This window comes from Aspergillus neoniger, assembly GCF_003184625.1.
Source record: "Aspergillus neoniger CBS 115656 unplaced genomic scaffold BO87scaffold_1, whole genome shotgun sequence".
NCBI lineage: Eukaryota > Fungi > Ascomycota > Eurotiomycetes > Eurotiales > Aspergillaceae > Aspergillus > Aspergillus neoniger.
Genome location: NW_020291129.1, coordinates 1,226,826 through 1,254,144, shown reverse-complemented (window position 1 = coordinate 1,254,144; position 27,319 = coordinate 1,226,826). Strand labels below are relative to the sequence as shown.

Sequence of the window (27,319 nt, the reverse complement as noted above, 5' to 3'; positions counted from 1 at the left end):
CTGAAGTAACAGGTAGCCCTATCATGGCCTTACAGGTGTCATACAGCGCTGCTGCTACATTGCAGATAGTATTCAATCTGAGCTGAGATCGCAAATTGACTGACTAGTTCACCGCACCTGTCGGATCCAAACTCACTAGGGTTATCTATCCGTCTCTTTAGATGCCTGTAGGATGGCTTCTATGCTATCATCATTACCCGGCACATCAAACACATGAAGTCTGAATATTACAAAAATAAGATCCACCAACCATACGAGTACTCCAACATGGGCGCGGCGCTGACACCGGCAGTCCACGTGTACAACTAGTAGTTCAGTGGGAACTAACATTCTGGGTTTCTAGCATCAGTCTGTACCACCGAGTCGCCCATTGATGCGCCGACCACCAGAACGAGTACTAGGTTTAGGTAGAACTCGGCGAATCACGCCGAGGCTGCATGTACTTATACCAAAAGATATGTGTACTTTCCAGTTCACAAAGCAAGGCTGCTTTTAGTGCAGCTTTATCATACTCAGTATCCAATAACATTGAAGCCAATCACTTGTTCAATATTAGTAATGGGTATGGACGGGTTTCTGCGCGGGCATAGGATGTCGTGGCAGGCAGTCACAATCTGCTTGAGGTTTATGGTTATTAGAAAGGACCTTAATAATTGCAGAAAGAGATGAGACGAAACTTGGTAGCGTACTATATAGGTACTGTGTAGATAATTAGTCCCTGGAAATCGATATGGTCAGTGAACCACGGTAGGAGAAGGGAGAGCGGTGGGGTAACCACACCTTAAAACTCACTGTTAAGTCAGATCTTAGTTATGAAACCCCGGGGGATCATCATTATCACCATCATCAGACCCACCCACCCTCCCTGTAAGTCCAAAGTAACTCTTTCGAGCATACTATTCATATTATCCATCACTGATCAAGTGCCTAACTCCCCTGTACATTGTCGATCTTCAATCTTGGTATGCTGGAATTTATTTGTTCACAGCGGTCATCTGTGCCCCTCACAACTTATGACTAATGCCCGATGCAGATCATTTCATTTCAGTTGTGACTGACTTTGAGAGACTCAAAAATGCTTTTACAGTCCCCTTCGCCCGTCATCGAGTTTATCTATATACTATCTGTACATCGACGCATGGACCACTGAGCAAAATCAGTAATCTTAGGCGACCAATGAATAACAACACACAGCTCACTCCGGGCAAATTCCTGGGGTTTGTCCCCAACACGGACCCTCGGGTGGCGGGTTTGGGATTCCAGCAATTGGTCACTTGTGTTTGCTTGCTGCTTCCAGCCTACGCGTTTCTGGTTTCGCAGCTACGATTTCGATACCTCCAGCGACTATATCAAAAATACCCCTATACGACGCGAGAGTCTTTCTCTCGCATGACCGATGATGAAGCCTGCGAGATACAAAAAGGCTTGGTTCAGCTGGAGTTCCCCTTTCTTTACCTCAAATCACTCCAATTTGCTCTCTTCAGGGTGTGTGAAACCCCGGCTACTTTATGCTTATTCTTTTCTTTTCCTATCCTGCCGACTAACTACTGCACCAGACGTATGGTATCCCGACCATCTCGACAGTGCTCACAAATACAGCCCAATTCTCAAAGCCCGAAACTTCCCTGAAACGCTACGCTGATACAGTAGCACTAGTTCAGGAAATGGTAGGCCATGCGCCAACCTCTCGTCGTGCTTGCACTTCTATTGCACGCACCCGTTGGATCCACAGCAGCTATCGCGCTTCCGGCAAGATCCTGGAAGATGATATGCTGTACACACTCGGCCTCTTTGCCATCCAGCCAGTCAGATTTGTGAAAATGTATGAATGGCGGGACCTGAGCGACCTTGAGAAAAGTGCCATCGGTACCTTTTGGAAAAGTCTGGGTGACAGCTTGAATATCAGCTATGATGCCCTCCCGTCAGGTAAAACCGGATTTCGCGATGGTCTTCATTGGCTGGAGGAAATGATGGCCTGGAGCGACGACTATGAGGTTCGTTGCATGGTACCTCATGTCAACAACCGTGTAGTGGCCGGACAGACCATCGCAGTGCTGCTGTACATGCTTCCCCAGTCACTGCAGTTCATTGGGATGAGATTTGTCTCGTTCATGATGGACGATCGCTTGCGGAAAGCCATGCTGTAAGTCTTGTGTAATGTTTCCAGGGGCTCGAACAAACCGCTTATTGATTCTCTTTCCAGGATTGACCCCCCTCCGGATTTTGATGCTAAGCTGTTCTCGTTACTGTTTTCCGCTCGTCGGTTTGCATTGCGGTATCTCGCGCTACCCCGCCCTTATTTTCTGCGGTATGTTAGTTACACCGATGATTACAACAAGAACGGCCGCATCTACATGACCAACTGGGATGCTGCCCCTTACTATGTGGAGCCGAGTCTCCGGAACCGCTGGGGTCCGGTTGCGTGGTTGACTTGGGTGCTTGGTCGGCCTTTGCCGGGAGACGAAGGGGACAAGTATTATCCAAAGGGGTATGATAATCTCGATGTAGGCCCCAAGTATTTCGAAGGTAAGGGCCGTCAGGGTATGGAGGACATTATGAAGGAGTTGGAAACCACACGACGGGGCCAGTGCCCTTTCCACTGAGCTTTGCGCGGAGCTGGCCTCACTCAATTAAAATGCGCGTTGGAAGAAGTTGTGTCGATTTTATAAAGCGCATACTGCGCTGCTAAATGCTAATCTACTTAGCGGAGCGTAATCTGCCGCAGCCGATGATCTACGAGCAACTATCGAAGATAGTTTATGCACTTTGAATCCTCCTGAGCCTCCCACAAATGTCAACAACTTTGTCCTTGCACTGTCCTGGGAAGTCTTGGGCCAATATTTGCTTCATTCGCTCATGTTTGCTAGTACCCTCGCATTGTAGTGATTGTGTCGTTCTATTTTTCCATGGTGTGCTGGATTACCGTCATAATCAATCGTGGTCCATCCACACTGAAGCTCGGATATTTCCCAAAAAAACACGATTTATGCATCATTCTAATAGCCGAAACTTTCGCAATGATCTCTATTTGAGCGAAGCATTCTTCTGTATTCATTCTAAATTAGCGCTTCTATCTGAGATAGAATATCCTCACTGTGAAGAATCCTGCGCTTGAGTGCTCACCTTTGTTTCAATAAGAGAAACCCCCCGTATTCACAAATGGATCGAAGCTACAAATGCAGATAATATGAACAGAAACCCCATTCCTTTCCCCGCACAATAACGCTAAGGCCGTAAGCGCGTCGAACGCACCTATGAAAGACAGAATATTCACTACATTGTATTTACTAGGATAAAGTAGTCTAAGCAAAGTAAAGCTTCCAAAATCGTCAGCCTAAGCTAAGCGCGCCCTCCATGACGTGAATAGCCGTCGCAGCTTACATAAAGCGATTTTTCTCTCCCCGCAAATCCGAAAGTCAGCTCAAATTAAATCCTATCATCATCATCAAGCCAACCTTGCCTTAACCCAGATAATAAACTCTTTTGTTACTACTTCGATATTTGATCGCCGTCGCATTTATATCGTCTATCGTGTACAACAATAATGGCGTCGCCTACCCCGAACGACGACGGCCGTTCTCCTCCGCTAAGCAACTTCCCCCAGGATCCTTCGGAATTCGACAGCGACCCGCGCATCTCGTTCTCGAAGCTCGACGACAAGTTCATCTTGGAAACGGAGGACGGACAGGAATTTGAATATGATACGGTGCTAAAGAGATGGATTCCGACGGTGTGTGCGCGCTCTTTCTCCAGCTGGGTGGTGTGATTGTTATGTAGCTGTTGAACCTGCTGCTACTTCCTTCATTTATTTGTTTCTACTATTTCTATCCCTCCCCGCCTTCCCCCCTTTTTGTTTCAACTGGTTATGGAACCTTCCTCTCTTGTTGCAAATAGACCGATATACACGATGTCTATTCTTGCAGGGATTGTTTGATTGGTTCGTGAAACTGATTGCTTGGTTGGCGCCGCTTTGCGCCCGTCCGGGTTGCCTCCAGGTCGATGAAGACTTGCTACAACAACAGCAAGAAGCATATAAGGTCCAGGGTGTTGATGAGGAGGAACAAATTACTGCGGCGCAGTTGAGGAAGAAGCGCAAGCAACAGGCTTCTACGGAAGAGGTTAGTCCCAGCAGCTTATGATGATGCTTTCCTTGAGTTGGCCCCAATGGCATCGAGATGGGCCTTATACTAAAGAGGATATGTGTAATCGCGTAGGGCAATGGGCAACAGAAGCCTAAGAAACAGCGCGTCAATACCGCCGTCTATGTGACTTCGATTCCTCTGGATGCTGAGTTCGACGAAATCCGTGATGTCTTCTCCAAGTGTGGTGTTATCGCTGAGGAGATCGATAGCGGCCGACCGCGCATTAAGATGTACACTGATGAGAGTGGGAAGTTCAAGGGTGAAGCTCTCGTTGTGTACTTCCGACCGGAGTCTGTCAACCTCGCGATACAGATGCTGGATGATTCGAACTTTAGGATCGGGGTACCCGGTCCGCAGGGGCCTATGCGGGTGCAGCATGCGGATTTCTCGTTCAAGAGTCAGCAGGAGGCGCCTACGAAGACTAGTATGAGGGATAAGAAGAAGATTATGCGCCGGACACAGAAGCTGAATAGGTATGGGGACAACTACAGTTTACCTACGATGATTGGGCTGGGCTTTGCTGATACAGGTGTCTAGCAAACTTGCTGATTGGGACGATGACGATCCGTCTGCTTTGCCGGACACGACTTCCCGCTTTGATAAGCTCGTGATCTTGAAACATATGTTCACATTGAAGGAATTGGAGGTATGGAGTATACTTCCTGGGCTCGGGCTAATGGTTAAGTTAAAACTAATGTCTGGTGTAGGAGGATCCTGCGGCTATTCTTGATATCAAGGAAGATATCCGGGAGGAGTGCTCGAAGCTGGGGGATGTGACCAACGTTGTACTCTACGATAAGGAACCCGAGGGAGTGGTGAGCGTTCGCTTTTCCGATCCCGAGGCAGCCAGGAGTTGTGTCAAGGTAAGCTTGATCACGGGATGGCGATGGTCAATACCGTCAAGACAAGAACATGTGCTAATGATACTGTTACTTTTAGATGATGGATGGGCGGTTCTTCGCTGGCACCCGGGTCGATGCCTATATCGCGGATGGCAGTGAGAAATTTAAGAAGACCAATGAGAAGCGTGCGGCACTGGAAGATCTGGCGGAGAAAGGATTGGATGCATCCGACGAAGAGGAGGAGCAGCGATTGGATGAGTTTGGCACGTGGTTGGAAAGCTCTCATACGGTCGAGAACACGGCCAAGTGATAGTGATGGTGATGGTGATGGTGATGGTGATGGTGATGATGTTTTCTCGGATGTAATCATTATCAGGGGGATCTGGAACTGGATGGGATGGGCGTAATCGCTTTTCAGGCTGGCTGGTCACTTTAGACGACCTGCGGGATTGTAGACTTGTATGTACTTATAATAGCGTTCGGGTTGTTGTTGTTATTATCACTATCCTTTTCCATTTGTTTACACGAAAAGGGCCATGAATCCATGGTAAGGCCGGTCAGGCCATGATCAAGTCTGGTTCGCGTGTGGACAAGCCAAGTTACGAAGGTTGACTGTCACTGGCCCGCAAGGCCATCCCGTGACGACGCCAAACCGAATTGGGGGACAGCCCCTATTTACCTGCCCAAAAGATCGGGTGTTTTGTTGGCGTTTTTTTTTTTTTGGCTTTGTTGTTGATCCCCGAATTTATTAGGCTTGGGAATTGCTTACCTGCTCCGTACTGGTATTACTATTATTGCCCGCACAACGTTCCCCCTTCACCGCTCTCCTTCTACCCAACTCTCCACTAAGGCCAAACTAACTTCCCTCCCATTCCTCGTTTTCTCCTCCCTCCTCCCTCCCCCCTTCTCCTCCTTTAGTCGACTGTCTTTCCCCAGTCTCCTCCCAACAACTTCCCGTTCATCCACTTCCTCCGGCCTCGCCGTCTCTCACTCCCCTTCGACCCTTTCTAATACCTTTAACCCCTTCAATATCCCCGGCACAATGCGTGAGATCGTATGTTTTCCCTCCCCGTCCCTCTTCGGTCAGGAGACGCGTCGTTGGTTGGCATCTCTTCTGATCGGGACCCCACCGGTTCTTCAACCAACTCAATCTTGTGCTAACTGCATGTCTTTGTCGCTTCATAGGTTCACCTCCAAACCGGCCAGTGTGTAAGTGCCAATATGTTCTTCGAATGATTGCCCTCCGGGGTTCTTGATTGGTGTTCGGTGGACTAAACAACAAATGATGGTGGTTAGGGTAACCAAATTGGTGCTGCTTTCTGGTACGTATTCACTGCCACTGGATTGGGGATGGAACATCATCTCTCAAGCTATCTTAACTTGAGTTCAGATGTTATCCATCGGGTATATAGCTATCGGGTTAAGAACACGTCTAACAACTCAACAGGCAGACCATCTCTGGCGAGCACGGCCTTGACGGCTCCGGTGTGTAAGTACAACTTTTTCACACCTCTCAATTGGTCAACAATGTGGAAAGGATTGGGTTTCCTGACGCGCAGGATAGTTACAATGGCACCTCCGACCTCCAGCTGGAGCGCATGAACGTCTACTTCAACGAGGTTAGATCACACCGTCCCTGAGTTTTTTTCACGACAATATCATCAATGTCCTGACCACTTCAGCAGGCTAGCGGTAACAAGTATGTCCCCCGTGCCGTCCTCGTCGATCTCGAGCCCGGTACCATGGACGCCGTCCGTGCCGGTCCCTTCGGCCAGCTCTTCCGCCCCGACAACTTCGTCTTCGGCCAGTCCGGTGCTGGTAACAACTGGGCCAAGGGTCACTACACTGAGGGTGCCGAGTTGGTCGACCAGGTTGTCGACGTTGTCCGCCGTGAGGCCGAGGCTTGCGACTGCCTCCAGGGTTTCCAGATCACCCACTCCCTCGGTGGTGGTACCGGTGCCGGTATGGGTACCCTCCTGATCTCCAAGATCCGTGAGGAGTTCCCCGACCGTATGATGGCCACCTTCTCCGTTGTCCCCTCCCCCAAGGTCTCCGACACCGTTGTTGAGCCTTACAACGCCACTCTCTCCGTCCACCAGCTCGTTGAGCACTCCGACGAGACCTTCTGTATCGACAACGAGGTACGCTTTTGTCCCTAGCACATATCGAAACAAGATTGGTGCTCGAGAACTAACGAATTGACCAATCCAGGCTCTGTACGACATCTGCATGCGCACCCTCAAGCTCTCCAACCCCTCTTACGGTGACCTGAACCACCTGGTCTCTGCCGTCATGTCCGGTGTGACCACTTGCCTCCGTTTCCCTGGTCAGCTCAACTCCGACCTCCGCAAGCTGGCTGTCAACATGGTTCCCTTCCCTCGTCTCCACTTCTTCATGGTCGGCTTCGCTCCTCTGACCAGCCGCGGCGCCTACTCCTTCCGTGCCGTCACCGTTCCCGAGTTGACCCAGCAGATGTTCGACCCCAAGAACATGATGGCTGCCTCTGACTTCCGCAACGGCCGCTACCTCACCTGCTCCGCCATCTTGTGAGTTTTCTTCCTGCATTGATTGCATTACGCCAGCTAACAAATATTTAGCCGTGGACGTGTCTCCATGAAGGAGGTTGAGGACCAGATGCGCAACATCCAGAGCAAGAACCAGACCTACTTCGTCGAGTGGATCCCCAACAACATCCAGACCGCCCTGTGCTCCATTCCTCCCCGTGGTCTCAAGATGTCCTCTACCTTCATCGGTAACTCCACCTCCATCCAGGAGCTCTTCAAGCGTGTCGGTGATCAGTTCACTGCTATGTTCCGTCGCAAGGCTTTCTTGCACTGGTACACTGGTGAGGGTATGGACGAGATGGAGTTCACTGAGGCTGAGAGCAACATGAACGACCTGGTCTCCGAGTACCAGCAGTACCAGGACGCCTCGATCTCCGAGGGTGAGGAGGAATAGTAAGTTCACCCAAGAACCTATTTTTTTTTTCCTGTTACAGGTCTAACCAATGCTACAGCGTCGAGGAGGAGCCCCTTGAGGCTGAGGAGTAAATGTCTCAAGTCGACAGTTACGCGAATTGAGATCTGCTCTGTAATACCCCGATAAGCCTACATTCTCTTCGACCAAGGCCTTCCGAGGTCTTGGTCAGTGAATTCTTCTGTTTGAGCGCTCTTAATTTCCCTTCCTGTTTTTAATTACTTAGGCTAGCCAAAGCCTGGACTTATTAAACCCAATCGCACATAGTTTTAAAAGCAGTTTGGTACAATCTTTTTAGTCTTGATGAATGTAGATGTTAGGTATTTAATAAATTAGGCCATCGATAAATACTGTACCATACCATATCGGTATGCATACTTTGTACATGATCCTCATTCCATTCATGTGATAAGGTACACTGCCCATTGTTCTTCGATAGGTGGTAACCCCGCATTCCATACTTCCACTGCTGACTCTATACTTCACGCATTCTAAGATTATACTTATGAGCTACGATTTAGTAAAGCCCTCGTTGGTTTTCAAGTGCTTTTGATGAGTAGTGCGTACATCAGTGGAGAAGCAAGCTGAATGTTTCTAGTATCCCAATGTATTGTGTGGTATGTGCCTTTTTTGTTTGTTTTGTGTGTGTGTGTATGCAGTAGCTTGGGGAAGGACGATCGTACGTAAACGAAGGATTTCGCTGGGAGGGGTACTATGAAATTGATAATATGGGGGAAAGAAAATGGCAAATTTGGTTATTATATTATGCTAGTAGTAGTAGTAGTGGCACTGCGATGTCTTGGTTGCTTCTTCACAGGTCATTGGAGATAAAAAAAAAAGTATATGATGAATTTTGGGTTATATGTGAGAAACATATGTTGATAGAAAGGACGGATGGACAAATGAAAAGTAAATAATATGTACATCTGAAGGTATCCAAAGAATGACATAATGACCAGAAACGAAATAGGTATCAAGGGTAAAAATTAAATCCAAATAAAAGTGTAGAAGTCATTGTGTTCGTTCATGACTCGAAGTTAGGAGGAATTGAAGATGAATGGCCAATCATCCTCAATATAACTCCTACTGTACTTCAGGCCTTGGTCTCCACAGTCTCCTCGTTGCCGTTGGGAGGAGTCATGGTGCGCTTGGAAGACACGTCGCCGTTCTCGGGGCTGGTGCCGCCAATGACATCGCGGGTGATTTCGACGTAGTCGTACTAAAGCTATTGTTAGAATAGGAGGTCGATTGTTTCCATGCAATGGGGAAGCACTTACGGCAAATTCACCAATCTCGGCATCGTCCACACCAAGGATTTCTTCCTCTTCAGGGATGCGCAGGTGTAGACCGGGGATCAGGTTGATGATGAAGAGGATGATGCAGCTTCCGAAGAACGAGTAGGCCATACCGGAGATGGAGTCCGCCAATTGGTAGCCGAGCTGGATGTAGTTGTGGTTGATCCAGCCTCCGTCAATGACCGTGGAACCATCGAGATGGGCGATGTAGTCACTATTACCAGAGAGCAAGCGTTAGTTGAGTGCCCACCGGTATAAAGTTCTTTTGTTAAGAATCAGAGGGCCTTACGCAGCAAATAGACCAGTCAAGAGGTTGCCAACGAGACCTCCAATGGCGTGCACAGCAAAGATATCCAGCGCGTCGTCCACACGAAGCACGTACTTGAGCTTGGTGGCGTAGTTGCAAGCAGCAGCACCGACAACGCCAAAGATGAAGGCAGCCCAAGGTGTCACGAAACCAGAGCCCGGGGTAATGGCCACAAGACCTGCAATGACACCGGAGCAGAAACCGACAGTGGACCACTTCCTCTCCAGTCTGTAGTCCATGATGCACCAGGTGACACCACCCACGGAGGCAGCCAAGTTCGTGACCACGGCTGCCATAACAGCACGCAAGTTGGCGCTCAAGGCAGAGCCGGCGTTGAATCCGAACCATCCAACCCAGAGGAAGACAGTACCAATGACGACGTGGGTGACGTTGTGGGGACGGTAGTTGAGCTCGTGGGTGCCATGTCCGCGGCGCTTGCCGAGCATCAAGGAGTATGCCAGTGCAGCCGTGCCGGAAGCAATGTGGACGGGAGTACCACCTGCGAAGTCAAGTCCTCCCAGTTTGTATACCCAGCCGGACGAGTTCCATGTCCAACAGGCGATCGGATCGTAGATAATGGTGGACCAAACGAAGCTAAAGACCATGCAAGGCAGCATGCGACCACGTTCCGCGACTGCACCAACAGCAAGGGCAACCCTATCTCCGTTATCAGTCATCAGCCATGTAAGTTGCTCCGTCGTCTGGGAACACTCACGTAATAGCAGCGAACATGCCCTGGAAGACAGCGAAGAGAAGATCCGGGACCTTGGTACTACCAACGGAAGGAGCTGCCAAAACACCCTTCATTCCAAAATTGTTCAGGTCACCAATGTACTTTCCAGCGGTGTGAGAAAAGGCCAACGAGTATCCCCAGAAGAACCATTGGAATGATACCACCCCGACAGACATTATTGAAAGCCATATTAGCGACAATGCTGATTTGCGTCGGGCGAGACCTGAGTAGAAGAAGCTGTTGTTGTCAGTTGGAGGGGCTCAATGGCTAGATGGACAGGTGGTAATCATACCCAACACCAGGAATCATCAACAACACCAAAGCCGTAGAGGTGATAACCCAAGCGATATCTCCAGACTGAAATCAGTTAGTGGGGATGACCCCAGTCATAGCTTGCATCACATATCTGGGGAAGACATACGCTGTAGTAGATGTTAAGATCTTCTGTCAGGGAGTTACCACCGGTCCCATTGTCTGTGCCATTGTAGGCGACAGGGTATTCCGACATTGTGAATCACACCGAGCTTTCTGACAAAGGAAGGCCCAGAACTGTGTATGAAAGTGTCTATGTGACTCCTAAGCCTTGCACACTAAGACCAGGAGCCCTGTAGACTATAGAGGGCGCGAGATGGGGGTCGACGTGTAGACCCAGAGGCCTTTAATGGGTTAAGGCAGCGAGAGATGGGCAACAAGTCGGGGGGGGGAGGGCTTCTAGACACTAGCGATCGAGAGTGAAAAAAAAGGAATTATGGGAGGAAGGAAAATAGAAGACGACGGGGGAGTCTAATTCAAAAAGCAAAACAAGCCACTGCAGGGGGAAGGAGGAGGGAATGCAGGAGTGATAAATAGTACTGGAAATAGTCGGAGCAGGGCGATGATACCAGTCAGAATGAAACGCCATGGTCTCACTTGCATCGATTCATGGCCGGATCCACCCATTCGGGCACTAGGCGCAACCCTGGGCCATGGTTAGTCGCAATCAATACGACCGATAGATAGATATCAGCAAGCAGCGAAAAAGCCATGGCGGCGGATAAGAGCGTGGAGACTCCGGAGGAAGGAAGGATGGATGAATGGATGGGATGGGCGGGCCAATGCGCGGCTTCCCGTTGGGATATTCCACTTGACCTGCAGCGGGATCCAGCCATCATCCTGTAATAATGTCTGCTTGTAGTAGTACGTTCGTTTCCCGCTAGCTGGGAGGAAATCAGACGAGAACGTGGACGGAAAAGCCAAGTTAGGTGTGTGTGGGTGACACTGGCTGGGTGCATGGCAGCCTAACCGCGCCATGCTGCATCGGTGACAGGCAAGAAGCTGAGAATTCCCTCTATGTCGTACTCTACTCCTGCTACTACTACTTACTATGGATAGGGGTCGAAGATGATAATGTGACCGACTACTACTAACCTAGTACTGTAGTACTACTATACTACTACTGAATACTATGTGACTACCGATAGAGACCCTGAGATTGAAGATTTCAATGACAGATCGGGAGAAATAATGGATAGTAACAGCGTCATTGGACTCGATGCAAGGCGGATAAGACCCAAAAGGAGCAGGAAACTTCCGAAGGACTCTTTTAGTTTTCGTTAATTTCTCGGACAGCTTCTCGCGACTGGTGGGAGATAGCATTCAATCGGCCAATCAAAAACAATGGCATTACCTGAGCTTACTACTCCGGACTCGCAGCTGAAATGGTTATCTATCAATTACTACTAACTTACACCCCTATCTATCAGAGACAAGGCTGCGGATTGAGTTTGTGGCTTCACCCATCGTTCTCGAACTTCCATGGTTTGAGGAGTCACTGGTACTCCAACTAGAATTCTGTACCCCAGTTGACAAGGACCACGAGGTAGTCAGTGACTCCCTTAGTTACTAGTAGTTCGTATGAATCAATCCATGGTAAATTCATGGTCGCGTCGTGAATTCCTTCAGCCCAGCCCGGTCTCGCTGTGCTTATCTTCAGGCTTCGGCCGTCCAATCAGCAGTCGGCCGGGATGGCTTATCAGGCCTCCTGATTTCCTCTTCCAAAACAAACCCCGTGGGTTCCTGTTACTCCTGGCCATTACTGTCGGTTGCAATGTTGATATCCCATGAGTAAGTAGAGCTTTGATGAAGCCAAGACCTCCGTCTCATCATCCTTGTCGGACGGTATCTGCGTTGTTCCTTCATAGCAGGAAGGTTACTCCGTACTCCTTGGAGATACCTACTATGTTACCAGCTGACTTCTGAGTAACTTCCTACGGCAATACTGTAATATGGAAGCTTGACAGAAATCTAAATATCTCATCAATAATTCAAAACATATCTCGGAATGAACGTGAACGAATAAACTTGTATGGGATGGCCAAGTCCAGATCAAGCAATCGTGTTTCCAGCACGGATCATAGGGCTGCTTGACTGGGATGAACCAACAACTCCACGGAGCCACATCAGCAATCGATATCCCTGGATCAACGGTAGCACCAAGTAACACTATAATAGTTCGCTAGGTAGTAGCCCGCTATATCTGTCAGCAACTTGGAACTATTTCCTCTGTACCTCTACACGGAAGTTTCCCATATTGACCAAAAACCACTCAGTCCTCCCAGCTGCGTCTCCCGTAGGTAGAGATAAGCTCACCAGTCCCCATTGGCTAGGGCAATTCGGCATCCCGACTGGCTCGGACTAGCGGTCTTGGCACCTTTTGGGGGGTTCTTTCAGTCTTCATCAATCATCAATGCGAGATCATCTGAGGATTTGATTAACATGAATTTGATAATCATACCGTTCAATCTATCTCCGCTGTTTCTGTCCAATTCAGAGCAGAATGTCGAACAAGCACAAAAGAGTAGATAATAGATGCTATGTGTGATTAATCTCTGTCCCACTAGAATTACCCAGTAGTACTATCTTCTGGAAGACTGATACAGCTCATCGCCATATAAAATATATTATCTCTCAAGGAGTTGGACCACAACACCACAGCCTGACCTGGATATTTTCATGCTGCTAGCATGATGTCATAATCAAAGTAACATTCTACTTGGCGGTCGGATCAACTGTTCCCATAGTTTACTGTCCACCAGACATCAGTACTACCTGCTTAAGCTTCCCCGGAATTTCCAAAATGGATCTCCAAGAGACCCGCAGCCCCAATTCAGGACAATGGGTTCCACTGATCAACCATCAGACGCATGCCACTATTCACGCCTCAGGGCGATCGTCAAGATGTCAATTGATCGTCGTCCAACTTTTTATCCAAGGATCAGGCGGGACTTTCGAGAAGATGCATGAGGCCGCACTGAGCGGACATTTACAGACGCCCGAAAAGGAGAACGCATGCTAACCCGACAAGTCTCCGTCTGAACTATAAGGAGTAGAGTTTCAGATCACCTTCTCGGTTTTCCGACTTGGTCAATCTGAGAGGCATGCCGATGGTTGCATTTTGCTTCTTTCATGTCGCTTTTTGGGGGTTGTATCATTTGGAGCGCTGAACGCGGCCTATGGCTTTTCAATACTCCTAGGCAACCACCTACTGGGGCATTTACCAGTTCTGAAAACTCTTGATGGTTCATTCTCAGAGAGAGGAGTGAGAGACGAGTAGGATGGTATCAACCAAGGCCGTAAACGTACCTCTTTTGACCATCGATAGGCGTGAATATGCCTCAGTCCTCTCAATTACCTCTTCAAGCACCAGCCATGTGAGCTGTCATTTTCTTACGCCTGAGTATGAATACTTGCGAGAAGCAAGGGACCAGTCGCCACAGTAGAAACCAATTCAGGGCTACCATATCCCGTTAACAAAAGCCGGTGTAAGAATGTCCACATGATTCATGAGATCTGGAACACTGTCTGGTATTTTGTAGAAAAGCATGTGCCTTCCGCCTGAGGCATCGTTCATTTCGTGATTGTGGCATGATGGGGCCTACCGCCTCCCGATCCGGTATAGGTGTGGCAGGAATAATCCACCTCCGGCTGAAGCTCCGCCCTGTCAAATCTGGAGCATACCACTCGGATTCAACCTCAGATGCTTCGCGGTTTGCACTTTTGAATGGCAGAGGAGTCGTCTCGCTTGTAATATCTTTTCATTATATTTACCTTCGCACTTCAAAGTCCTTGGATGCAACTGGTACGCCTGCGCGATATCAGCCCCGGTCCGGAACCGATACGTAGCACAGACGTGCACCGCCACACCCCCCTATCTATCCGCTTGAGGCTTCCCTTCCAACCCGCTTCCTGAACGTCGGACATGCAACATGGAATCTCAGCAGGACCGCGGGTTTCCGATCATGGAGCATCCTGATTTAAATAACCATGATTCGGATGGCTCCGGGTCCTCCGATGAGCTTCTGCAGCAGCCATATGCTGTAAGAACCAGCTCCAGTTTCCCGGAGAATTTCGACAGCCAGGTCCAAACCCCGGCGACGACTATTTCCTCGTCCCCTCCGCCATCCATTCCATCTGCCCTGCCATCATGGGCAACTGGCACGCCCACACGCCCGCGCGGGGCCAGTATAGGTGCTTCTGCTGCTCTCGAGAAAGCCCCGCCTATGGATGGTCATCCGGTGACCGATCGTGAATTACGGCCGCAACGTCCGTCCGGCCCCGCTCGAACGCCCTCCAATACCTACGCGCCCCAACGACGCCCGCCTCAGTATATCAGCTTCCAAAATGACCGCCAACGGAGCTCCTCCACAAAACGAACTTCTAGACGCGATCCCAATGCGCAGTATCGAGCTCAGGAGAAGGCGTATGTCCAGCGCATTCGTGCGGATCCTCAGGCCTGGTACAGTCATTTCGATGAGGCTCAAAACATGAGCATGACGGTGGGGGACTCCGATCTCGAAGAACCCTCACCATCATCCGAGGTGCCTTTCGAAGACGATGCCTACGATCCGGACATTCAGCTCTTCCTGACCGACGACAATCAGCCAACGATCGAGGAACTCAAGAATCCACGGAATCAAGAGAGGCTGGAATGGCATTCTATGCTTTCATCGGTGTTGAAGGGAGACGTTGTGAAGCAAGAGAAGCAGCGGTTGCTCGGGTCTACAGAATCGAAACGATCGTCGGCTCAGAACAACGCAATATGGTTGGGTGTCAGAGCCAGGACATGTGGAAGGAGTGTTGCACTGCAGAGGAAGCTCATTGAAGAAGCGAGGGCTGGCCTTGGCCCCGTCATCGAAGAAATCATCAAATTCGAGATCAAGGGTGAAACAGAGATCGGAAAGCCACCCATCAAGCAGGTTGAGGATATTGTCGCACAAATAGAACGATGCGAGAGCCTTTATTCTACTCACAAGGAGTTGGAAACTGCCCACCCCCGAGTGGCTTCGGAGGAGTTTCACTCGAGTCGCGACGCTGTTCTAGCTTGGCACAACACGACTATCCTGATTAACACCGAGCTGGCTATCCTGCAGAAATGGGTTGGAAACGATGAGTTGGATTTCAACAAGTCGAGAACGAAATCAATCAATAGCGACCTTTCCGACGAAACATCCTTCCTTGATCGCATCATGAAGGAGGATGGCTTCAAAACCCTCCAAGGGAAACATAACATGCTCCACGGCATCGGAGAAGTCATCCAAAAAGCAAAGAATACATTGATTGAGAATGCGGGTTCCTTCGCAAAACGCCACTTACCTCCCTATATCGAAGAACTCCTTACTTTAATCAATTTCCCCTCTCGTCTCATCCAGGAGATTATACGGGTTCGACTATCTTACGCTAAGAATATGAAAGACCCAGCTTCGCAGTCCGCCATCTTAGTCGACCAAATGATATCGCAGTTCCAGATTCTGATGAAGGTGGCGGTTGATATCAAACGGCATTATCTGGATATCGCCAGACCCGAGCCTGGCTGGGACCTGCCTCCTTGCATTGATGAAGGTTTTGACGCAGTCGTCTTGGATGCGATGAAGTATTACTTCCGGCTGCTGAACTGGAAGCTGACTGCAAATAAGAATACGTTCAAAGAAGCGGAAATTCTAGAGCAGGATTGGGAATTCTCCAATGAGGTCGGCCGACAACTTGAGGGCGGAGATATCGAGGTCGCGGAGCAGTTCAGGTACGAACAATTCTCAGACTATACAATAAATTTACATGGCTAACCCGAGCTAGTGCACTGACTGCCAAGTCAATCCAGCGCTTGATGCACCACTTCGAGCGGGAGTTGCAGCCTCGCCATGACGAGGATCCGGCCGACATGGACAAGCGTTATAAAAGCGTTTTGGACTCAACCCGGATCCGGCAACGGAAGCTTTACCGATTTTCCCGATTCTTGCGCCAGCTGTTCGAAAATGCAACCGAATATAATTTGCCGGCTGACATTGCATACGACTTTTTGGAGTCGCTGCTTGTGTCGGATCATTTCATGATTAAATCAAACGTCTCTGTGGGTCAAAAAGGTGTCTATCTCTTTGCGCACCCCGCATTGTGGGATCGCCCTGCCGATATCCAAGCTATCCTCGGCACATCATTTCGTGAGGATGACACCAGCAAGGATACGCCGCATGCGCCATATATCCTCGTGGTTCGTCCGGAAAAGCCTCTTGCTTGGGCTGGCAAGGAAATGCAGCTGGGCATCATGGAACAGCCCACGGACTTGCGATTGGGAAAATTGCGACTTGTGGTCGAAGGGACGCAGCAGCGACTGTCTAATGCCAGACATGAGCTGACACATCTCACTGGTATTCAACTCGATATGGCCATCGAGCAGCGTGCTAATCTTGGCCGGGTCAACGTGGAGCTTAACAAGATCAAGAAGATTTCGTTTAAGCTGTCAATGACTATCATGGATAGTGTTGCCCGTATACGGGAGCAACTAAAGGAGAAAGACGTGGAAAATCATGATCTGGTTCAAGCATGCTATGCGTTTGCTACCGAGTTCGGCAAGCGTTCTTCAAACGTTGATCCCAATAGACGCGCAATGAACAGCAATAGACTCGTCGAGTTATCCCTCGACTGGGTTTCGTTCATCTGTGATGATTGCGATGCTGCTGACAGAAAGACCTTCAAGTGGGCCGTCGCTGCTTTGGAATTCGCAATGGCTATCACCTCCAGCAGACACCTCCTGTCTATGGATGATGCTCAGTATAGTCGTCTGAGGCAAAAGGTTGCCGGATGCATGTCCCTTCTTATATCTCACTTTGATATCATGGGTGCTCGATCGTCTCGTGCAGCTCAGGCAGAGAAGCAACGCTTGGAAGAGCGCGGCGGTTCGAGGCGAATGGGCGCAGGGCGGGTCCTTACAGACGAAGAGGCAGCCAAGCTTGTTCGGGAGCAGCGTGTGGCTCACCTTACCGAAATCGAGGAAAGACGCGTTGACGAAGATGCTAAACGCCAAGCATTGGGAAGGGTTCTAGAGGGCTCAAACGAAGCAGACAGGTCTCTTACAGTGCTTTCATCCTCGGCTACGAACGTTACTCTGCGATGGCAACAGGGCCAGTTCATTGGTGGAGGAACCTTTGGGTCCGTTTACGCTGGAATCAACCTTGACAGTAACTACCTCATGGCTGTCAAGGAGATTCGTTTGCAAGACCCCCAACTTATCCCCAAAATCGCCCAGCAAATCCGCGATGAAATGGGTGTATTGGAAGTCTTGGATCATCCTAACATCGTCTCTTACCACGGTATCGAAGTGCACCGCGATAAGGTCTACATCTTTATGGAATACTGTTCCGGGGGGTCCCTTGCCAGCTTGCTTGAGCACGGACGTGTCGAGGATGAAACCGTCATTATGGTCTATGCTCTTCAGTTGCTGGAGGGATTGGCGTACCTGCACCAGGCTGGCATTATCCATCGCGATATCAAGCCTGAAAATATCCTGCTTGACCATAATGGTATCATCAAATACGTTGATTTCGGTGCTGCGAAGATCATCGCTCGTCAGGGCAGGACCGTTGTCCCTATGGATGCCTTCGCCGGCGCCGGTCACAAGGACGCTATAGTGCCCAAGGACGCCCAGCTGGCCCACAACAATTGGGGCAAGAACCAGAAAACGATGACCGGCACTCCGATGTACATGTCGCCCGAGGTAATCCGCGGCGATACCACTAAACTTATCCACCGCCAAGGAGCCGTCGACATCTGGTCATTAGGATGTGTGATCTTGGAAATGGCCACAGGTCGTCGCCCTTGGTCCACTCTGGATAACGAATGGGCCATCATGTACAACATTGCCCAGGGCAACCAGCCGCAATTGCCATCCCGCGACCAGCTCAGCGACCTGGGTATTGACTTCCTCCGACGGTGCTTCGAGTGTGACCCCAATAAACGTTCTACTGCAGCAGAGCTACTCCAGCACGAATGGATCGTCTCCATCCGTCAGCAAGTCGTCCTCGAGCCAGCCACGCCTGGCAGCGACAACAGCGGCGGTAGCTCGCACTCAGGCAGTCGCCAGAACTCTGCGTATCTATGATCATCCTGATCCCCTTCCAGCGAATTGATCTACGTTCTTCGTTTAACCTCTTAAACAACCAACCCAACCCAACATGATGTCCGCATATTGTCCTTTCATCCCACTTGTTCACACTAAACCTTTAAATCTTTGTTCGCAATTCATCTATCTCAGCCCTTTTACATTCATACACGCATAAAAATTTGCATTTGATACCCCGCCGCCAAACTTTACATTCATTCATTCATCCCATCCACTGTCGCCGTGTCTTACATGTCATGTCATAACTAGTGTTTTGTCATGTTCAAATTTCTTTATTTCTGTTCCGCTTTTATTGTACTCCTCTACCTTGGGAGGTTTCCATCAATATAGCCATGTGATATGCGATACGTGCTGTGTGCTGCTGTTTTTCGGGATGGGCTTAGTTTTACATTTTTCAGTTGCCATTATGATAGTAGTTAGTGCTCGGGAAAACGAAAGAGTATTTTATCTAGTATTACTTAACGGTGTCGTCCTCTTTATGTTATGTTATGCTCAGTGCTCTTTAATTAGTAGAGTAATTAGTATCATGGTAGTGTGGGATTTTTAAGTTGTTCATCAGGAAGTCTATTACGGAGGGAGTATCAATGATACGATCATGATTACTGCTGTATTCTAGGACCTACTTGCTGGAGTTGTTTTTAAGTCTTCAGTGACAGAGCATCCTGTCCGCGTTAACTAGAAACGCAGAATGCGTAGCACAGCCAAGAACACTTATACTTGGAACGTAATAGTGGAATAGTAAATCATTGAATAGATGAATAGATAGTAATATATATTCCTCACTCAGACAGGCAAGAAAAGAAAAAATCGTCCCTTGGACAAAAAGGGGACCAACGCTACCGCTATCAGATATAAAGAAGAACCGGTCATAATTGAGAGAAGAAGCAACAACTGATTCACAAGGGAACAAAAAGCAGACATCAAGGAGTGAAGTCGTCCCGATACCGCTGCCTAGTTTATCAACTAGTAGTCTTCCCTGTCAAGGGAGAAGACGTTACATTGTGTTGTGTGCTGCGCTGCGTCATATTGAAAGAGATGAAGAAGTGCGAGGATATAATTGGCCAATAGTGTTCCGTTCCATACCATATCGTATCAACCAAGCCTGCGCCGATAGAAGAAAGAAGAAGACAAGTCGGAAGAAAATTCGTCAAGAGACATCAGTCAAAACAGAGCGGGGTAATAGTAACTCCGACAGTATAACCGTAACAGATCAGCCATCGCGGCTGGGAGGCTCAGAAGTGAACGTAACCATGTAATAGCCATTAATTGTAGAAGCATGCGAAACCGTAGGTGATGATAAATGAATTCCTTTTGCAGTGGTCGAACCGACCACTGGACAAGCCTGCAAGAAGATCAACGGAACTCCATGGCTGGCGCACAACCATAGTCTTTGACATGTCTGAGCTCGAGTTGTTGATACCTAGCAATAAGAGTCAGTCTTGGTTGTCACAAATACCACTGGTAAGGCAGAACATACTTTTCGCTTTTGGCGTGAAAGTAAATCCCAGCAACCGTTCCCTCCACCTGATTAAAGCAAATGTAATAGAAGCCTTCGAAGCTAGCTCCGGAGATCGACCTCACGCGATGATCGGGAACGAGGAAGTACTCCTTCCAGCGCATGAAAAGGTGCTCACGCTGGGCAAAATTTCGAAATGTGAAATCCGGTTTCTTCGCCTGTTTCGCCTGCGATCGCCAAGCGGGAAACCTTCCCCAATGTTGCATGTCAGTCTTTTCGGTCGCGCCCCATGCTTCATTTCTAGTTTTGAATGTGTGCTTGGTCCCAATGATCTCGCCTTCAAAGAACGTTGTTAAAGTAGGGTGATCCTCGGTGAGACCTGATGCAAAAAGGTTAGAATTGGATACGGTGGGCTGGTGTAAGCGCTCACGGACCTTGTATGCGGAGGTATCCACAAAGATAAGATTCAAGCATATCAACGTGCTTAATCTCCACATCAACGCTGTAGACATGGCTGTCTGACTGCTGTGTACCAGTAAATCTACTTCCCGGTCGCAGAAAAGACGACGAATAATTTGGTAAAAGCTGTTACAGTCAGCAAGGGAGACCTTAAAGAACGAAGGGATAAAGTAGGCCATCATACCCGAATATTAGAAAATTCATAGCTTAGCAGAGAAGTAGCTGATGAAGGGGTGACTGGAGATACCGGGCCGGAGGAGCAGGATGACTCCGCAGCAGGGCTCAGTCTCCCCGCAGCAGGTTCGTCTTCCGATCTCCCCACGCCCTTCGTGGGCGCTCTAGCTACTGGCTCGCCCGTCACGGGGTCCGCATCGGTAGAGGTGAAAGAAGTTCCATCTGATGGTGTTAAGGCGGTATGGTTTGATGGACCGGTTGGCGAGAAGGTGTTGTCGGGAGCATCATCGCTGGTGTTTCTCCTCTCCCACGCCGACACCCAGGGATACGGCCTTTCTTCTCTGGTATGTAGACTCTCTCTATCAACCTCCGGTGGACAGGTAGAGCGAGCGGAGATTTCTTCTGCGATTGAAGCATTCAAGGGCGGGGTGTTATCACTCGGAGTCGGCATTGGAGGCTAATTAAGGAAGGAATGACATCGGAATCGATAAGATTGCAAATTCCCACCGATAGGGCGAGGAGTGAAACAAGATCAGGCGGAACAGAACAAGCCTGATACAAGCACAGTAAGGGCAGCTCAAGGATAGGGGTGATTTATTGGACCGGAGGGGGGGGGGTGGGCGAACTAAGATGGGAACGGGGGAGGACGACAGCGGGATCGGGGTGGCAAATAGAGAGTTAGGGCGCAGACAGCGGAAAGAAGCAAAGTTTAGGGAGAGAAGTAAGGAAAGCAGAGGAGAAAGAGGAGAAGTCGGGGATGAAGGAGCAAGCAAAGGAAAGAATAGAGAGGATGGACGAAGAGAGGATCGATTAGTCTGGGGCGAGGCACTGCCCAAAGAGGAATCGACCGACTGATCATGCGAGCGCGGGGGAGGCAAATGGGGCAAACGGCGCCTCGGGCGGTTATTCGAGCATTTCTGGCATTTTGCAGCCTTTGCACGTCTGGCACGGCCTCCCTTGCAGCTTTTTCTTTTCTGACGCTCGTCCCGAAGGACGTGGCCCGCTACAATAATATTCCCCATTATGCAATGGCTCTCTGCCTCGCTGTTTTGATTTCCGTTTTCGGCGCTTTTTTTACACATCAAACACTTCACACACACACATACACTCATCCACATCCACATCCACATCCACACACGTCGTTGGGTATTCCAATTCTTCCGCTACGTTGGCCTCAGTGGCAAGCTCCCATTGCGTCATCGCCTTCGGTGAGTCGCTTTGCCATCGGGCCTCATTTCAAGCAACCCAAATCTGCCAGACAAATTTTTGGGGAAATATGGAAAAGGAAAGGTAAAAAAAGAAAAAAGTAGCACTAGTAGTATACCCGCCACGGCTGCAATCAAATAGAAAACGCCTATTATTCATCCCAGAAAGTGAACCATTCCAATTCATGTTCCCACAACCATCACCATTTAGATAGGTTTGATCTATTACCAAATTAGACTCGATACTCTCAAAGTAAAAAGAAATAACGAAGCCGTATTTACCTTGAAATGGAGCGAAATAAGCGAGAAGATGAGGGCCTTCAGGTCCTGGACGAGATAGTAGAACACTCGCAGGCCTTCCGGGTCCGCAGATTCAGTCACATCCACCAATGAGCCGATTTTCGCAGTCTACATCAGATGTCAGGTTCACATCTGCTATCAGCCATGTCAATAACGCAGTAGACATACCTCAAAGGAGATATGCTCATTCCCAAGCCGAATCTCAAGTTCCTGACGTCCATCCTTGTTCTTCTGGGGCCATTTGGAGTCATCCTCCCTGCGTCGCATCAGCATCTTTGTACCCCTCGAGTCGCCATTGAACTCCACTCCTTGACTCACTTCATGATCTCACTCTCCTTGATAATGCGCTTCACCTCCTGAATCATCGACGCGCTCACGCACACTGTAGTGATCGCCCATTAGCGACCGATGTAGAATCGGACGGCCCTTTCCTAGCACTCACTTTCTTTCCGAATCAGAGAATCATTGCGGTAGTTGGAGTTGTTCGCATATCGCACGGCAGCACTGCGGCCATCGCCAAGGGTACGGAAGTCGAACTCTTTGAGGGCTGTTAATAGGGAAGCTCGAAATGTAGACCATCGCGGGGAACCTACCTAGAAACTCATGTCCGAACCGCCCAGAGTGACCTGAGCTGCGGAACTGTCAGCAGCTGAGGAAACCTGGGCCACACACAGATCATCCTTACTAGTAACGGAGGTAGAATGGTTCGTTTTGGGTTGACATCTTTCGTAAACCTCAACCGACAACGTCTGGGATTTGACACGACAAAGGGAAGCTGGATATGAACGCTTCGTAGCGCGTGCCTGGATGGAATTGCCTGGTTTGCAGGGTTGGTCCAGGCGGGGCTTAGTCATCCACACACTCCGGACAGCTTGCTCCGCCGCGCAAATGGCCAGGTTGATACTCAATGTCCCCGGATTGTCAACATTCGCTCTGATGAATGCTAGGCAGGTGAGGGGAGACAATTTACACTAAACCAATTTCCTCTACCATTATCGAATTCTTTTGGGGAGAGTCGTTCCAGTCCGTCTTCCCATCCTTCCCCCCTGACCGACCCAAACAACCACCTGTACTGATGACCGCTTCCAGCTCTCCTCCCTCCTGAACCCTTCCCTGCACCGGCCATTCGTTCGCACCGCTCGATCACCATGGCGTCCTTCCTCGAAAATGCATACAGCTTGGTCCACCTGGACAACACTGCTGATCAGCCCTCTCTGCAGGAGCTGAAGCTGCAGTTGGAGAAGGGTACCGATGAGACCAAGATGGAGACAATGAGGCGGATCATCACAATCATGCTCAATGGCGACCCTATGCCCCAACTGCTCATGCACATCATTCGCTTTGTCATGCCGTCTAAAAGCAAACCCCTCAAGAAACTCCTATACTTCTACTATGAGATCTGTCCGAAACTCGACTCGAATGGCAAGCTGAAGCAAGAGATGATCCTGGTCTGGTAAGGCACCTGGCGCATCCCGACATTGTAGGCCATGCCTTCTAACAAACGATCTTTTTGCGCAGTAACGGTATCCGTAACGATCTTCAGCACCCCAACGAATACGTCCGAGGAAACACCCTGCGATTCTTGTGCAAGCTCCGAGAACCGGAACTCATTGAACCCCTCCTCTCGTCCGCACGCTCCTGCTTGGATCACCGCCACGCCTATGTTCGGAAGAACGCCGTGTGGGCTGTCGCTTCTATCTTCCAGCACTCGGAGTCGCTCATCCCAGATGCTCCAGAGCTAATCCAGGCGTTCCTCGATACGGAGACCGACGGAACCTGCAAGCGCAATGCATTCGCAGCCCTCATGTCCATCAGCCACCAAAAGGCCCTGGAGTACCTGGCCTCTACCTTCGACAGCATCCCGAACACGGACGAACTACTCCAATTGGCTGAGCTTGAGTTCATCAGAAAGGATGCTGTGCAAAACACTCAGAACAAGGTGGGCTTCCGGAGATCAACGCCGTTGCAGTCGGTTGCTAATTACCAGTAGGCACGGTATCTGCGGCTGATTTTCGACCTTCTCGATGCGTCAACGAGTACTGTCATCTACGAAGCTGCCACCTCTCTTACGGCACTCACCAGCAACCCCGTCGCCGTGAAGGCCGCGGCAAGCAAGTTGATCGAACTCTGCATCAAAGAAGCTGACAACAATGTCAAGCTGATCGTCCTTGACCGGGTCGACCAGCTACGCATCCGCAACGAGGGTGTTCTTGATGACCTTACTATGGAGATTCTCCGCGTCCTTTCTTCCCCGGATATCGATGTTCGTCGGAAAGCCCTCAGCATTGCCTTGGAGATGGTCTCGAGCAAGAATGTCGAAGAAATTGTCATGCTGCTCAAGAAGGAACTGGCCAAGACTGTTGATGAACAATATGAAAAGGTAGGCTGCACGTTCTGCTGGTGATACACAGGAATACTAACAACCTTGTAGAACAGCGAATACCGTCAATTGTTGATCCAGTCGATACATAACTGCGCCATTAAGTTCTCGGAGATCGCAGCTAGCGTTGTCGATCTTCTGATGGACTTCATCGCTGATTTCAACAACAACTCCGCCGTCGATGTGATCTCGTTTGTCAAGGAGGTCGTGGAGAAGTTCCCCGCGCTCAGAACTTCTATTGTTGATCGCCTGGTTTCTACTTTGAGTGAAGTCCGTGCCGGCAAAGTCTACCGGGGTGTCCTGTGGGTTGTCGGAGAATACTCTCTGGAGGAGAGAGATATCCGCGAAGCCTGGAAGCGGATCAGGGCCAGTCTCGGCGAAATTCCCATCCTCGCCTCCGAACAACGACTTCTTGATGAAGTACCTGAGGACGCGGCGCTCAAGGAGCAGGTCAACGGCCACTCCAAGCCGTCAGCCCCGACCGGATCACGGAAGGTGCTGGCCGATGGCACCTATGCCACCGAGAGTGCTCTGACCAGCCAGTCTGCTGCGGCTGCTCGGCTTGAGGCTGTCAAGGCCGCCCAGAAGCCCCCTCTTCGTCAACTGATCTTGGATGGCGACTACTACCTTGCTACTGTCCTTTCGTCCACCCTCACTAAGTTGGTGATGCGCCATTCGGAGGTTTCCGAAGATGTTGCTCGGACCAACGCCTTGCGTGCAGAGGCTATGCTCATCATGATCTCCATCATCCGTGTTGGCCAGTCGCACTTCGTCAAGGCCCCCATCGATGAAGACTCTGTGGATCGCGTCATGTGCTGTGTGCGCTCGCTTGCAGAGTTCTCTCAGAAGAAGGAATTGGAGACTACCTTCCTGGAAGACACCCGGAAAGCCTTCCGCGCCATGGTTCAGGTCGAAGACAAGAAGAGGGCCGCTAAGGAGGCCGTTGAGAAGGCTAAGACTGCCGTCCAGGTTGACGATGCCATTCCCATCCGGCAATTCACCAAGAAGGCAGCTCTTGAAGGTGCTGAGGAGATTGAGCTGGATCTGGCCAAGGCCACTGGCGGTGACTCAACTGTGGAGACGGTGTCCTCGAAGCTGAGCCGTGTTGTGCAACTCACTGGTTTCTCGGACCCGGTATACGCCGAGGCTTATGTCACGGTTCACCAGTTCGATATCGTTCTGGATGTCCTTCTGGTCAACCAGACCCTTGAGACCCTACAGAACCTGAGCGTTGAATTTGCGACTCTCGGAGACCTTAAGGTGGTGGAGCGGCCCACGACGCACAACCTTGGACCTCGCGATTTCTTGAATGTGCAGGCTACAGTCAAGGTGTCGTCGACGGACACGGGTGTGATCTTCGGTAACATTGTGTACGACGGGGCGAGCTCGACGGAGTCGCATGTTGTTATCCTGAATGACATCCATGCCGACATCATGGACTACATCCAACCGGCACACTGCACTGAGACGCAGTTCCGGACCATGTGGACCGAGTTTGAATGGGAGAACAAGGTTAACATCAACTCCAAGGCGAAGAACCTCCGCGAGTTCCTCAAGCAGCTAATGGAGAGCACCAACATGGCATGCCTGACGCCTGAGGCGTCTCTCAAGGGCGACTGTCGATTCCTGAGTGCCAATCTATATGCCCGGAGCGTATTTGGTAAGTACTAGATCTCCATACCGCGACATTCGGTCCACAACTGCCTATTGGATAGCCGCTAACATGACTTTCACAGGTGAGGATGCCCTTGCGAACTTGAGCATCGAGAAGGAGGGAGAGGACGGGCCGATCACCGGCTTTGTACGGATAAGAAGCCGTTCTCAGGGTCTGGCCTTGAGCCTGGGGTCTTTGAAGGGCCTGAAGGCGTCTACAGCATGAATAGAGAAACCCCCTTTGAGCCGTATTTGAATAGCCACTACCCTTGTTACCTACTACATGACTCTTCTGTTCGATTTTCGACTGCGTTTTTTTCTCCTTTATTCTAACTCTTCTGTGTTCTTCTTAATGGACGAATTTGTTGACTATATGCACCTTTTACTCTGTTTATTCTGGATGAGAAAAGACTTTATTCATCTCTCAATGGAATGCCCCATTTGAACGACTCTTATTTTATTTTTATTGTATGTATGTGTGTATGTATGTACCACCATGGCCAGCTATGTTTACAGTAGGAGGGAGGATGTTTCTTGGAAGCCGTCATAGACTTGCCCAAGCTCACCTGTACCACGTTGATTGATTAAGCACGATGCATCCCATCCCCGCACACCCCGCAGGTGATGCCTCGGAACTGTTGCTGCAACTGTCCGACTCCGGATGTCACGGAGGCCATTATTCCGAGCAACATCGGCTTTATTTAGACGAATGTATAAGAGTGGCGAGAGTCCTTCGAGGATCAAATCAGACCCCAAATTAGTTGTAAATATGGGCGCGGAAGGGACTGGGTGCGTGCCTTAGATAAGGATGGATGCTTGCGGCGATCTCCGCAGGGCATGCAGTGGCAGGTTCTCTAAGAATGACCGGAAACCCACCAGATCCAGGCATGCATCATGTATGGGTTTGACTCAAAAAGAAAAGGTGTTCCTGTCATGGCATGATGAGGTGCAAGTCATTGTCCTGAGAGC

General features: G+C 49.8%; 10 protein-coding genes across 10 annotated transcripts; 6 read left to right on the top strand and 4 right to left on the bottom strand.

Annotated features, from left to right (window-relative positions):
- The first annotated feature begins 906 nt into the window (after positions 1-906).
- Positions 907-2,959, top strand: BO87DRAFT_454689 (uncharacterized protein). The gene is made up of 4 exons (XM_025628578.1): positions 907-962; positions 1,034-1,485; positions 1,557-2,143; positions 2,204-2,959. Exons 2-4 carry the CDS (start codon positions 1,177-1,179, stop codon positions 2,601-2,603), a joined length of 1,296 nt encoding a protein of 431 aa, XP_025485376.1. The 5' UTR covers positions 907-962; positions 1,034-1,176; the 3' UTR covers positions 2,604-2,959.
- Positions 2,960-3,415: 456 nt separating this feature from the next.
- Positions 3,416-5,530, top strand: BO87DRAFT_372035 (U2 snRNP complex subunit CUS2). The gene is made up of 6 exons (XM_025622189.1): positions 3,416-3,730; positions 3,996-4,118; positions 4,215-4,615; positions 4,680-4,788; positions 4,850-5,005; positions 5,082-5,530. The coding sequence occupies exons 1-6, from the start codon at positions 3,545-3,547 to the stop codon at positions 5,292-5,294; spliced, it is 1,188 nt and encodes a 395-aa protein (XP_025485375.1). The 5' UTR covers positions 3,416-3,544; the 3' UTR covers positions 5,295-5,530.
- A 207-nt stretch (positions 5,531-5,737) lies between these two features.
- Positions 5,738-8,289, top strand: BO87DRAFT_323914 (tubulin beta chain). Its single transcript, XM_025620048.1, has 9 exons — positions 5,738-6,038; positions 6,170-6,193; positions 6,281-6,306; positions 6,432-6,473; positions 6,549-6,603; positions 6,670-7,125; positions 7,196-7,530; positions 7,582-7,941; positions 8,001-8,289. The coding sequence occupies exons 1-9, from the start codon at positions 6,027-6,029 to the stop codon at positions 8,032-8,034; spliced, it is 1,344 nt and encodes a 447-aa protein (XP_025485374.1). The 5' UTR covers positions 5,738-6,026; the 3' UTR covers positions 8,035-8,289.
- Positions 8,290-8,965: 676 nt separating this feature from the next.
- On the bottom strand, positions 8,966-11,001 carry BO87DRAFT_9439 (ammonium permease MEP2). Its single transcript, XM_025629690.1, has 6 exons — positions 10,717-11,001; positions 10,588-10,652; positions 10,278-10,532; positions 9,545-10,219; positions 9,238-9,469; positions 8,966-9,179 (listed from the first exon to the last, which is right to left on the bottom strand). Exons 1-6 carry the CDS (start codon positions 10,801-10,803, stop codon positions 9,054-9,056), a joined length of 1,440 nt encoding a protein of 479 aa, XP_025485373.1. The 5' UTR covers positions 10,804-11,001; the 3' UTR covers positions 8,966-9,053.
- A 2,389-nt stretch (positions 11,002-13,390) lies between these two features.
- BO87DRAFT_372032 (uncharacterized protein) lies at positions 13,391-14,128 on the top strand. The gene has a single exon (XM_025622188.1). The coding sequence runs from the start codon at positions 13,411-13,413 to the stop codon at positions 13,627-13,629; it is 219 nt and encodes a 72-aa protein (XP_025485372.1). The 5' UTR covers positions 13,391-13,410; the 3' UTR covers positions 13,630-14,128.
- Positions 14,129-14,305: 177 nt separating this feature from the next.
- On the top strand, positions 14,306-19,188 carry sskB (putative MAP kinase kinase kinase SskB). Its single transcript, XM_025628577.1, has 2 exons — positions 14,306-16,350; positions 16,404-19,188. The coding sequence occupies exons 1-2, from the start codon at positions 14,540-14,542 to the stop codon at positions 18,700-18,702; spliced, it is 4,110 nt and encodes a 1,369-aa protein (XP_025485371.1). The 5' UTR covers positions 14,306-14,539; the 3' UTR covers positions 18,703-19,188.
- An 888-nt stretch (positions 19,189-20,076) lies between these two features.
- Positions 20,077-21,263, bottom strand: BO87DRAFT_420990 (vesicle-mediated transport protein Vid24; the record flags this gene model as incomplete). Its single annotated transcript, XM_025627034.1, has 4 exons — positions 20,077-20,143; positions 20,201-20,558; positions 20,614-20,764; positions 20,823-21,263. The coding sequence occupies 4 exons, from the start codon at positions 21,261-21,263 to the stop codon at positions 20,077-20,079; spliced, it is 1,017 nt and encodes a 338-aa protein (XP_025485370.1).
- Positions 21,236-22,145, bottom strand: BO87DRAFT_9405 (uncharacterized protein). The gene has a single exon (XM_025629688.1). It carries the CDS (start codon positions 21,940-21,942, stop codon positions 21,274-21,276), a length of 669 nt encoding a protein of 222 aa, XP_025485369.1. The 5' UTR covers positions 21,943-22,145; the 3' UTR covers positions 21,236-21,273.
- Positions 21,740-23,040, bottom strand: BO87DRAFT_454683 (mago nashi family protein; the record flags this gene model as incomplete). The annotated part of the gene is made up of 7 exons (XM_025628576.1): positions 21,740-22,239; positions 22,300-22,425; positions 22,486-22,573; positions 22,636-22,699; positions 22,760-22,855; positions 22,911-22,948; positions 23,003-23,040. 7 exons carry the CDS (start codon positions 23,038-23,040, stop codon positions 22,225-22,227), a joined length of 465 nt encoding a protein of 154 aa, XP_025485368.1. The 3' UTR covers positions 21,740-22,224.
- A 197-nt stretch (positions 23,041-23,237) lies between these two features.
- On the top strand, positions 23,238-26,996 carry BO87DRAFT_372029 (coatomer subunit beta). The gene is made up of 6 exons (XM_025622187.1): positions 23,238-23,340; positions 23,407-23,770; positions 23,836-24,256; positions 24,308-24,697; positions 24,749-26,357; positions 26,434-26,996. The coding sequence occupies exons 2-6, from the start codon at positions 23,466-23,468 to the stop codon at positions 26,574-26,576; spliced, it is 2,868 nt and encodes a 955-aa protein (XP_025485367.1). The 5' UTR covers positions 23,238-23,340; positions 23,407-23,465; the 3' UTR covers positions 26,577-26,996.
- Positions 26,997-27,319: the final 323 nt, after the last annotated feature.

Bases quoted from the DNA above. Each gene is read 5' to 3' on its own strand.
- BO87DRAFT_454689 (XM_025628578.1), top strand. From the start codon at position 1,177: ATGAATAACAACACACAGCTCACTCCGGGCAAATTCCTGGGGTTTGTC. The intron at 1,486-1,556 runs GTGTGTGAAACC...CTACTGCACCAG, and splicing joins TCCAATTTGCTCTCTTCAGG to ACGTATGGTATCCCGACCAT. The intron at 2,144-2,203 runs GTAAGTCTTGTG...TTCTCTTTCCAG, and splicing joins CGCTTGCGGAAAGCCATGCT to GATTGACCCCCCTCCGGATT.
- BO87DRAFT_372035 (XM_025622189.1), top strand. From the start codon at position 3,545: ATGGCGTCGCCTACCCCGAACGACGACGGCCGTTCTCCTCCGCTAAGC. The intron at 4,616-4,679 runs GTATGGGGACAA...ACAGGTGTCTAG, and splicing joins CGGACACAGAAGCTGAATAG to CAAACTTGCTGATTGGGACG. The intron at 5,006-5,081 runs GTAAGCTTGATC...TGTTACTTTTAG, and splicing joins CAGCCAGGAGTTGTGTCAAG to ATGATGGATGGGCGGTTCTT.
- BO87DRAFT_323914 (XM_025620048.1), top strand. The intron at 6,474-6,548 runs GTAAGTACAACT...CGCGCAGGATAG, and splicing joins GGCCTTGACGGCTCCGGTGT to TTACAATGGCACCTCCGACC. The intron at 6,604-6,669 runs GTTAGATCACAC...CCACTTCAGCAG, and splicing joins TGAACGTCTACTTCAACGAG to GCTAGCGGTAACAAGTATGT.
- BO87DRAFT_9439 (XM_025629690.1), bottom strand. From the start codon at position 10,803: ATGTCGGAATACCCTGTCGCCTACAATGGCACAGACAATGGGACCGGT. The intron at 10,653-10,716 runs GTATGTCTTCCC...AACTGATTTCAG, and splicing joins ATCTTAACATCTACTACAGC to TCTGGAGATATCGCTTGGGT. The intron at 10,533-10,587 runs GTATGATTACCA...TGACAACAACAG, and splicing joins TTGATGATTCCTGGTGTTGG to CTTCTTCTACTCAGGTCTCG.
- BO87DRAFT_372032 (XM_025622188.1), top strand. From the start codon at position 13,411: ATGGATCTCCAAGAGACCCGCAGCCCCAATTCAGGACAATGGGTTCCA.
- sskB (XM_025628577.1), top strand. From the start codon at position 14,540: ATGGAATCTCAGCAGGACCGCGGGTTTCCGATCATGGAGCATCCTGAT. The intron at 16,351-16,403 runs GTACGAACAATT...AACCCGAGCTAG, and splicing joins GAGGTCGCGGAGCAGTTCAG to TGCACTGACTGCCAAGTCAA.
- BO87DRAFT_9405 (XM_025629688.1), bottom strand. From the start codon at position 21,942: ATGTGGATGTGGATGTGGATGAGTGTATGTGTGTGTGTGAAGTGTTTG.
- BO87DRAFT_372029 (XM_025622187.1), top strand. From the start codon at position 23,466: ATGGCGTCCTTCCTCGAAAATGCATACAGCTTGGTCCACCTGGACAAC. The intron at 23,771-23,835 runs GTAAGGCACCTG...CTTTTTGCGCAG, and splicing joins CAAGAGATGATCCTGGTCTG to TAACGGTATCCGTAACGATC. The intron at 24,257-24,307 runs GTGGGCTTCCGG...AATTACCAGTAG, and splicing joins TGCAAAACACTCAGAACAAG to GCACGGTATCTGCGGCTGAT.